This window comes from Drosophila hydei, unplaced genomic scaffold, assembly GCF_003285905.1.
Source record: "Drosophila hydei strain 15085-1641.00,03,60 unplaced genomic scaffold, DhydRS2 tig00008121-arrow-pilon, whole genome shotgun sequence".
Taxonomy (NCBI): domain Eukaryota; kingdom Metazoa; phylum Arthropoda; class Insecta; order Diptera; family Drosophilidae; genus Drosophila; species Drosophila hydei.
The window spans coordinates 2,419,564-2,430,921 of NW_022045832.1; the positions used below are offsets into that span (position 1 = coordinate 2,419,564).

Here is an 11,358-nt window from a genome sequence, read left to right on the forward strand (position 1 = left end):
GCCAATGGCAACCGGCACGCTACTGTTGACACAGTTTGTGTAGCACCGCGGGCACAGTGCGAAATACAATAAATGCGGCATTGAGAGTTATTTTTAAAGCAAGTTTATTTGAATAGTCGCATTCAAAAGTGTGTGTGGCAGCGTGTGTGCTCGCCTGTGTGTGCGCTTGGCATTTGTTTATTGAGTGGCGTTGTCATGGCGACCTCATGTCTTAGTTTTGTTCATTTTTTATATTTGGTGGTTGCTTGGCATTGGCCCGGGCGACAAGCGACAAGCGACACTGCGGAGTGACCTGCCCTTATTGATTTTACTTTGCCTCTTTTTGGCTCTTGCCACACAATGTGGCAAGCATTGAGAGCGGCCGACTAACTTTCGATTTTGCACTTCGCTAAGTGCCCATGCTCCAAATTGGGGTGGGCATTAATTACACGGCCACCAAGTAGGTCAGTTTTTTGAGCTCCTGCCTCGCTCCACGTGCCCCACCAACGGTGAGAATCGTTGGGTCTGCCCAGAGCATTTGTCATGTATTGCACGAGATTTGCCTCGACGGGCGACCGCAGCTTTTGCACTAAACTTTACCGATTCCTGCCCACACTTTAGGGTGGCTGACAAAAAACACATGTTGTTCCCACATACACGCACACACACACTTCTGTACAGGGATAACGTTGGGCAGCCGAGCGTGCGGCACCTGAATGTGAATTAATGGTAGCGTCTATCACTCGCCAGCCGCAGACAACGACGCACTGACATATTCACAGAGTCACCATCATGACCAGAGCCGCGACATCGTCAGTCGTTGCACACGGAGACCGTTCTGCTGTTGCCGCTGCTGCTGCTGCTGCTGCTACCCCAATCCACCCGGAGGTTGGCTTGGCATCTGCCGTTGTCGTCACGGTGTCGTGGTTGCGGCTCGCAACATAAAATTTTCGGTCATTTACACTGGCCAACATAAATGAAAGTTATGTGCACATAAGCTGAGTTTGGTGTGTGCGTATGTGTTTGTCAAATATACTGAAATTCCTTTTAAGTTTAGCTCAATATATAATTATTGTACTCAAAAGTGTGTGTAGCTCTTACCCAAATTATTTCCTCGACGTCAAGTAGGAAACAATTTGTTCTGTACATAGATCTAATATACATAGGATTTCAATGAAATCATCCAATATTTTACCCAGTTGATTACAATCCATATTGTTCGACAGTTACATGGCATATCATATAGATAGCTGGAATGAATCAGTCTGTCGGGTTAGTTCTTTAATGGTAGTAAGAATATTTTTCCATACATTGTCATACATTCAAGTGTTACACATTGCAAATCAAAGTCAATCAATAATACATTCGAGACTATGTAAAGACGATTTTTAGTACAAAAACTTGAAATCGCGTTCAAGCTATATCAGGCTCTAGTCAGACACTTCCCTTGCCACTTAAATTAAAAGTCCTATTTTTATATAAAGTGAAATAACAGCTGTAAAATCGTAGACTGCAACATTTACCAACATATTTATGTTAGAACCTATTGTCAAGTGAATTTAAACAATTGACTTGCCAAATAAAGTTGTTGCCAAGTAACGCGAGTGGAGGACGCGCGTGTGCTCCTGAGCCAAAGCTGCTAAAAAAATATGAATGAATGAAAAGCCAAATATTTGATGGAAAATGCTATTGACATGCCATCCTCGGCACAGGCCGGCCCTGCGGACAGGCATTGCTGGAGACACGAGTGCGGAGAGCACACGGCTGATTGATTTTTGGTCGGCCGTAAAAACTGACTTCAAACAAATTGTATTTAAATTGTTGCGCAATATTTTTGATTAACTTGGATCTGCAGTTCGTGGCAGAAGTCGCGATAAAATGCACTGACTAAATGTTGAACAAACTAAAACTGGATTCAATGGTTATGTATTTTTCGATTGGGCGCTAGTCGGAGCGAAGCAATTTGCCTGGAAACTTTTTTGGCGAATCCAAAAGAAAATTGAATATTTGGCCAGAGCGAATTTATGTGTACGGCTTTATGCTGCAAATGCCACACTTTGTGGGTCTATGCTGCTTGCATGTATGTGTGTGTGTATGAGTGTGTGCGTTGCCTGCTTATCAGTCGCTGCACAGCATACATTTTGGCGCATTTAATTTCAGAAGAAGTGGCGACCTCTGCGCCTTTTGCCGATTTGCAGTCAATGAAGCAGAAAACTGAAAACTTTTTCTTTGCACTCTATTAAAAATAATGGCCGCTGACAGCGGAGCCACTCGCCAAGTGCAAAAGACGCCACATGCAGCTCCCATGCGTATGGCCCTGCTCCGAGTCTGCCTTCCTCGGCTCGCCGCTGTGTGTGCGCGAGACAGTAGCTGGCATTACATTAATATATATGTATGTGTACTTCTGGTAATTTCTCATAACGCTCCATTCATAGACGCTGCGCTGCCAATGACCACTCGCGAGTGCCTTTCACAAGCGCTCGGTCTGAACTGTGAGGCAAAGGTTCATCGCTGCGGCAAGCCACTAGAAGTTGATTGAATTTTTTGTTTTTATAGGCATTTTAACTGCAACCTCATGGCTGCAGAAAAACTTTTTCTAAACTGCTGTTAAGTAGCTTAATGGAATACAAATGAATTCATATTTATATTAAACAGGTTTTTTTTGTTTTTTTTTTTTCATTATATAACAATAAGCCAGATAGGTAATAATGCTATAAAAATATATTCAAATAAAAGATTCTTCAATAAAAGATTCTTTAGCTCAATTTCAGTTGTAAAGTTCAGTTCCAGGGCATTAAATTCTCGCATATAGCCAAAGCTCTACTGGCTGCGCTTGCTTTTTGCCCTCTCGCTGTTGACATGGTGAAAAAACTACAGAGCGAAATCGCGCAGCAGTGCGCAGGTTTTGTGGTTAACGCGATAATTTAATTGTAATGCGGGTCTGGCACCTTGTGTGCCAATAACTTAAGTTGCAATCGGCGCAGCGCTTATTGGGTTAAGCATGCAGCAGCAGAAAGATGTGAGGAGGGCATGTAGATTGTGCAGAGGCAAAGACTCACATGCTAGTTGGCTGGAGGTAGAAGTGAATGAACCCCAAAGGCACAGCCGCAATGGATGCAGCAGCAGAGCAGCAGAGCTGGCAAATAAATTCCGAGACTGCTCATGCTGCAGCTTGTGCTGCTGCTGTTGTTGTCGCATAAAGGCGCCAGCACGAGCTTGGCATTTTTGCACGTAAGCCAACGAGCAATAGCGGACGTAGCATACTCACTGGCGCTTGGCCAAGCAGAAGGAGCGAGTGTGAGTGCCAGAGACAGTTGCATTACTTTCCAACCAAGAAACAGTTGCCATGCCAACATCAAACATTCGATATCGATAAAGTATCCAAGTAGCCGCGCCTCGGCCGACTCGCAGCCAGTTGCAATGGAAGCATTGAGTGAGGAGGAGCAAGCTGAATGGAAGCGCTTGATGCTGGCTGTCACCTATAAGGAGGCCATTGATAAGCTCGTGCTGCAGCAGCGCTCACAGCGCTTGAATATGCAGAAGCCGCCATCGCGGTTACCCGCCTCGTTGCGCCGATTGCGCAGCTCCTCCATTGGGCAGCAGGCGATGCCTGAGCGAGTGCTGCTCACGGGCAAAAAGCTGCCACGGCTGGAATCCTTGCTGGGCGACACAGATCAGGATGATGTCAAGGTGGATGAGTGTGTGCTAAATGCCTTGAAATATGAACGTGACTTGGATGCGCTGCGCGCGTTTTTTATGGCAGCTAACCAACAGCTGTACATGACCCAAGAGGAATTGGATAGTGAAAAGCCAAGTCGCCTGGAGCTGGCTATTAGTGAGCTAAGCGGCAACAACAGCGAAGAGGCTGCGGCGATCAATGAGCTTCAGCGATCCAGAGACGAGCTGAAGCAGCTGAAGGCTCAATTGGAGCAGCTGGAAATCGATGGGGCGGCCAAGCTTAAGGAGACAGAAGAACGCATTGCCGATGCCAAGTACAATTTAAAGTGTGTTTCGCGGGTCAACGAGCTGGAGTTCAGTCTGGTCGAGCGTTGGGAGGCGGCGCGCGTGGCCCAGGCCCAAATTTGGGGCGAGAATGCCGAACGGGCCTATTTGCGAGACATACTCGACTACAAGCAGCGTCTGGCGCGTGAGGAGCGCGTCAGCCAGGAGCTCAGTGCCTTTCGCAATCGTGAGCTGGCAGACTTAAGAGAGCGCATTGACCACTGGCAGCAGCGCTATGCCAGCGAGATGCGGCGCGTCGAACGCGAGACGGAGGCCTGGCAGCTGCGAATTCTGGAACAGAACAAATTGCTAGCGCATCATCAAGAGCTGAACGCACAGCACAAGCAGTTCGTGCGTGAGTATCGCATCAAGAAGGAGGAGGAGCAACGTCTGCACGATCTTGAGGTGCATCGCATAGAGAGTGTCATCAAGCTGCAGGCCTGGTGGCGCGGCACCATGGTGCGACGCGGCCTGGGGCCCTTCAAAAAGAAGCCGAAGCGCGGCAAGCGATCCAAGACAAAGAAGTAGACAAATAAAATGCAAGCCAACAACATTTGAACCCATCTTTGCCTTATGGAAATCAGCTTGAGCCTTAAAACCAATTAAAAAGTTGGCTCGCTGCAGTTAACACGTTAGCGGTCAACGGCTTGCGTCAGCCTTAATGGCTTGCCGGCATTGTCAACAGCCTTGGCCATTGTTTACGCGCTGCTAATGGGCCAGCAGTCATCACACAGCTCGGCTGCTGCCACTGACAGCAGCAGAGGCGGCTGCTGCTGCTGAAGTTGAAGTTGGTATTAAAGTTCTTTCTTATATTTTTTGTTCTGATTGTTTTATTTCCATTTTTTCTCTCCCTCATATAGTTGGGATGCATGGCGCTATCCAAGTGGTTTTCAGCAGCAGCAACAATGGCCTGGTTGGCAGTCAGTTTGTTATTGTCGTTGCTTTTGCTTTCATTGTTGCAGCGCTGTTGGAGCAAGGCGATAAACAGCGACAATTTGCCCGCTGAATGGGTGCAACTTTCTCTCTGTCGAGGCACAACTTACCAATGTGTATGTGTGTGTGTATGTGCATTGTAATTTAAAATATAATTAATGGCCGTTGCCTTAATTTATTGAATTTGCATGGGCGCCAAGCACGTTGCCATTGCTGTTTGCTTCTGACCGAACGCCCGCCTGCCGGCCTGGTTGTTATTGTTTGGCTTAATGCTCACTTTTGTTTTATACCCAGGCACTCGCAACAACAATAACTACCCAATAATGACTGCCGCAAGTCCATTTTGTTGCAAGGCCTTTTGTCTATTTGCTGACGGCTGAATTAATGGAAGATGGCGTGAGAAGTATACCAAAAAAGAAGAAAAAAGAGGAAAGGCATAGTTACAACTTTTATACATATGAAATAGCACACAAGGGTAGCTGAAATGAAAATGTAGATAAAGCCCTAAATAGTTAAAAAGTTCTATTAGTTATGGCATTAGTTGTATAGCTTTAAGGGTATGGCTTGACTCAACATTAAATTAAAAATAGTTTTATGTATAAGCAAATCATGTAGAGCAATAAAAGTCATTTCTATCGTAATGCATATTCTGACTTCAAAGTTAAAAATAATCTAAAGTTAAATAATCTAATAATCACATTTTTTTTTGGCATCAGGTTTAAGCCCTCTTGCTTGGTTCTAAACAAAATTAAAGAGAGATACACATTGTCTGTCCTGTTCCAGAGCTTTCGCTCTTTTTCTCTCCCTCTCTTACATATTAAAAAGTGAAAGACACTACTCGCAAGAGTTTGATCGACTCAGCTATTCATGCTGATCAAGACTACCCGCATAAGAGCTAGTTCTGAAGCAACTACTCTGCGCCAAAATAGCTTTTATATGCTGTAGCTAAATGGTTAGCTTCTTGCAGGGCAAGCTTAAGTCTGTCGTTGGCCCTTTAATCCGGGGCTTAAATTCATAACTGGTTTGATGTGGGGCACATCGCAGTGGGGCACACTCGCCTAGGCAACTGCGCTGACTGTCGTATGCATTAGTTAAAACATAGTAAAACGAACGTTCGCTGAAATCCTTTAAAAATGGCGGGCGCAACGCTGCTTGCCCCAGGAGAAAAGGACCCCGAATAGGACTGCCTAAAATTTACATTCAAATTAGGGTTAATGAGCAGTGAAATTGTTATTTAACTTCACTTGGCCGTTAGCCGCTTTAAAGGGAGCAACACTTGCCGAAGACTTGTTTTAAATAACCACGCAGTTTGCGACACGTTTTGGATATTTTCTAGTGCCAAGCAAAACGAAACAAAACAAAAATGAGGATTCCGAGAGAGGAGCAAGTTGCTTGCTGGATATTCGGGCGCATAAATTAATTGAATATTGTGTATACGCCACGTGCTCAGAAATTAATTTCTTGCACATTTTTTTAGAGCGTTAGCAACCCGCAGCAATATTTAAAATTTAATCAAGCACTTTAATTTGATTAACTACACACGTCTTTCAATATAAATTTATGGCCGCTCGACGCATAATCAGAGACCAGATCCCGCACTGACCAACCGTAAAAAGGGTTGGCCACCCCCGCCAGCTGAACAGACCATTTTTTAGTCTCGTCACAGCTTTCAACACTCCAGCGCCGTCATTTAAAATGCGTGCGTGACGTGCTGCTCGGGGGCTGAGAGAGTGCTGAAAGAGTGCTGATGTTTTAACATCTAATAGCAACACGTACGCCTGATAAAATATTTTATTGGCTTTATATTATTTTAGCATTTAAAATTAGAGCAGTCGACCCACTGCTCTGCTCTCAGTAGATACTCTAAAAATTGACGCATCGAAAAATATGTGGGAGTTTCATGAAATTCTTGTGACACCTACTATACTCCATTGCAACAGCTGCAACTACAGGGTATAACAGCGCGAGTTCGCCCAACTATTAATATTAAACTTTGAACTAAAATATTTGTTTCCTTTTTGCAAATTTAACAGTTGCCACAATTGACTCATGCAATGAGCTTGAAAACATAAGCTTCACTTGTTAAACTATTTAATATTTAATTAATAATGTTACATTTTATATCTGGTTATTTGAAACAGCAAAAAAAAAATCAAGCTAGATATTTAATTACTTAACAAATGTTTATAATATTAGTAATTATTATTACATTTGAAATAATATCAATATTAAAACTTAAATTTGTCAATAGCAAGGTAATAGAATAGACAAATTTCAAGTATATGTATATATAAGCATATCTTAAATCTAGCTATATATGTGTATTTTAAAATATTTATTTAAACATATATATTTATTAAAAATATTAATATTATTTCAAATTGCACAGCTGTCACTTACCCTTTAAGAAGTTTATTTTTACACTTATTCATTTATCATAGATTTATTAGAAAATTATATAGCTAACTCCTTAAGAGTGCTATTAAAAAATCCTGACTCGGATGAATTGATTTCTTTATCTTATCCAATCCTAGACACAAATGTTGCCTGGTAAAATGCAGCAAATTCTGTTAGTAGTCTTAGGCAACGAATAAAGCAGGCAATATTCAACATTTATATAGTAGCTTCTCGAGTAGAGACGGTTTTAAGCCATAGGACATTGAATAAGATGGTCAAAGTTTTGGGGAAATTCCTTTCGGCCGTTGGTCTAAATCCATATTTCATGTAATTGGTGCGGAACTTTTACGCTTTTGCCTGTGCTGCAATTCGGCGTCCATAAATCATATTAAAATATACAGCCCTAAAATGAGGAGCTAAACAAACACCGGAGTCATTTTTATTTGTGTACGTGTCTTTTGTGTAGCGCCCGACCTGGACTGTGAACAGCCAACTCGCACTGCATATCTCATCATGCAAATCTTAAATAAATCCTTAAGTTCGCTTTCACGGAAATCACGCCCAGCCGGCCAGCAATTTAAGCTCGCACTCGGACTATCTTAAATACGAACGGTAAGCGGCAAGTGGCAAGTGGCAAATGCTCCATGCCAAATGCCGAGTGCCAAATGCCAACTGCTGCTGCCAAATGTTGTTTCCGATTCTGATCTATGTGGGCGGCGCTTGAGTATCTCATCCAAGTGCTGCTGGCGTATTTGTGTTTTCATTATTGTGCGTTCTGAAGCATGATTTGATTTTCATTTGCCTGCTGCACATATTTTTAGCATAATTCAGCAATTAGCTGCGATTGTGTGGTGCTTTGGTCAAAAAATCAAAGCGTGGCAGCCAAATCGAAATCTGGATTCAGTTGGCATGTGAAAAGAAAGTCGGCAAAAGTTTTTCGCAACAGCAATTCTCTGTTATATCATTTGTTTACTAATTCTGTTGTTGTTGTTGCGCGCCGTTAGGAATTTTAAATATGGCGTCTGTTTTGTTTGAAAACGGAAACGAGTGTCTGTCAGTTTATTTGTTTGTTTGTCTGTCCTTTTTTGCTGTTCTGCCACGTTGTTGTCGTCAGCAACGTCGACGACCCGAAATGAAGTCAAGCAACTTTCATGCCGCTCCCTTGGCAAAGGAAATGCCGTCTAATGTGTTAGTTTGTGCATCCGTCTGTTCAGAGTTTTTGTAATTGTCACAGCCAGTGGCGTCGACGTTGACCAGCCATCGGAGGGTTTCACTCAACACAAACTTGACATTTACTTTTGGCCTCTTGTCTATGAAGAATGTATGTTAATATTACGCAAAAGTTATTTAAAATAAAAATATATAGCTATTCACGTGATTCTCTCTACAAACATTTGCTTTAACACAATTTCTCTTTAATAAAGTTTGTAAAGTTTCGCAAGATTTTTTTAACTATGAGCAACTGTTTGTATTTAATGCACGTCTCTGTCTCAGTTTCAGGGCAAAACTGTTTGAATAATCAACTCACATAGCCCATGACATAACGGCAGCACAGTGCGCCCTACTAATAAACTTTGCTTTGCATTTTTAACAGCCTACTTTTCGGCGCATTAACTTTAATGTAACTATTTTATCCAACGGCCAGTAGAGATATTGTAAAAGCGGCTACAAAAGAGTTGGCTTGATCCGAAGCACCTTGCAAAACATTTGAAAGCAATTTTAATCAGTTTTAATTAATTGATGGCACTCCATTTGACTATCGCAATGGAGAGGCCTTGAGCTGAGTAAATGGATGTGAAGAGCCGCTAGCAAACAAAATTCGCTTATCGTCGATTTCCAATGGTTTTTGTATGACCTTCGACACACAGTCGAACTAACATATGAGCTATTTATGCAGATTTTTGCATCTATAATGAAGCAGCCGCTGCCACAGATAAACGTGCCAATAAATTAATGTGCTTTGCATTTCGTTATTTGCAGTCAGTCATACGATAGTGAAATTGCAAATACACACACGCACACACACACAAAGAGCATGAATCACACACGAAGTGCCATGCATTTGCCAGCTTTTACTCTTTGATCAGCCTTCTGGCTGCATTTTTCCGCCAAGCTTAGCACTACACACAATTTTAATTAACTGCCACTCGTTGCAAATGCAAATGGCCGATAGCCGATGGTCAAAAATTAAAAACAAAAAATTGCATAATGCCAAATGTATGCGAAAAAAGTGCAATTACATGGCCAGACCATTAAATCTTTAACTAACTATGCTGGCGATGCCGTAGGAACAGCTGCCATTTGATCATTCCCATCTCCCAATAGCTGTTGGCCTCGCCAAACTGCATAGACTGAAAGAAAGTAAAACAATTCTGCATGATAATAAAGTTTGGATATGCCGTGACAGATGGGCGGACATTTTGTCACAGAGTATGAAGTGTAAAGCAGTGTTTAAAAAAGAAAAAGGAAAAAAACAAGAATAAATAACTAAAGGAAAAATAAAATGCCTGGCGCCATGCACAAACAATTTGCAATTCAACAGCTAAAGGGATCAGCACTGACAAGCGCATTTGCAGCACTTCAACGAGACTGGGCGTTGGCTATGGCAACCCTCGCCGAACCAAAACATCAACCATACACATGTTTCCCTCTCGTATCACTCTTCTTTTTTTTTTTGCCCATGCTGGATGCAAAATCATCTAGCATCCATATATGTGCATGCTTTCACGCTTCATTTTGTAGTACTCTACGGCAGAGCTTGATGCTTTAATTACTAAAACAGTACTCACAGCTTGGCAAAGTGAAAAGCTTAACTTCTTTTCGAATAGTAGGATGCCAATGTTATATTTATGATAATATTACTCTTAATAGCCTTATAGCAGATGGAAATAAATTATGTTTTAACATGTTTTCAATATAATAACAACAAATAAATTTAGGGATTTCTATGGTTATTTGTATTAAAAATTATAAATAATAAATTAATCAACAAAACTATTAGCTATTCTTAGTCCATTATAATTTATTTTAAGCTATGCCGAAATCAGCAGAGCCTTCAAGATTTATTTAACATTTTGTATACATTTAAAAAAATTTTTTTTAAATAATACACATTTAATTCGAAATACATTAATATAGTATCATAAAAAGAGTTAAAAAGAGAATATTATTAAACATTAAGTAAATATATAAAAATATATCCAAATATAAATGGAATATATTGGGTTTGAGTAATGTACGACTTGTAGTCCGTCCGTCAGTCAGTCCATCTATCCGTCTCTTGGTCTTAAAATTGTTTAATAGCTGCTAGTTAGGGTATTCGCGATTCTTGATGGAAACGGAACTATGTCAATTTGTTTTTTTGGTTTTTGAAATTGTCATTTGCATTGCAGTCGTAAATGCATTTGTTTCCATGTCCTCACTCCGATTTGTTATTGCTCAAGTTGTTGCTGTTATGGTTGAGGACGTCCGCCTTGTTGAAATTAATGAATTTGTTCGCATTGCGTGATGAGTGTGTGTGAGTGAGTGCTCGTTTATATGTGTGTGGGTGGGCATTGTTTTTTGAAGCAACGTTAATATGATATGAGTTCAATGATAAAAATAAATTAATTTTAAGCATGCGAAACAAGTTTCGAACTCATTGTACCCTGTTGACACTTGTACTCATTTAATTTGCTTGACAAATTATAATTATATATAAAATTTTATATAAATTATTATTAATAATAAAGAATGTTTAATCAAGTGCAAAAATCAAAGTAATTTCACTGGAAGCAGCTAAGACTAGTAAGATTTAAGGTTCCAGTACAGGGTATTGACTGATAAGTACTCGGAAATTCCCATTTAATTGAGTTCGAATATGGCAATTGGCATTCTCATATTAGTTTATTGATTGCAACTCGAGATTGTTCATTATTTTCGGTTCCTGTTCAGTGGCCGCTATTGTATTTTGTTTTGTGTGGTTAATTGGTGTCTCAGATGACAAACACCTGATAATAAATTAGTAATTAATTACGATTGCTGCTTAATAGGCGTCTGCTTTACTGA

General features: G+C 41.1%; 1 protein-coding gene across 1 annotated transcript; it reads left to right on the top strand.

Annotated features, from left to right (window-relative positions):
* The first annotated feature begins 3,399 nt into the window (after positions 1-3,399).
* Positions 3,400-4,524, top strand: LOC111599578 (dynein regulatory complex protein 9). The gene has a single exon (XM_023315253.2). It carries the CDS (start codon positions 3,400-3,402, stop codon positions 4,507-4,509), a length of 1,110 nt encoding a protein of 369 aa, XP_023171021.1. The 3' UTR covers positions 4,510-4,524.
* The last annotated feature ends 6,834 nt before the right edge of the window (positions 4,525-11,358 follow it).

What these genes read in the sequence shown, in the direction of transcription:
- LOC111599578 (XM_023315253.2), top strand. Translation starts at nt 3,400, where the DNA reads ATGGAAGCATTGAGTGAGGAGGAGCAAGCTGAATGGAAGCGCTTGATG.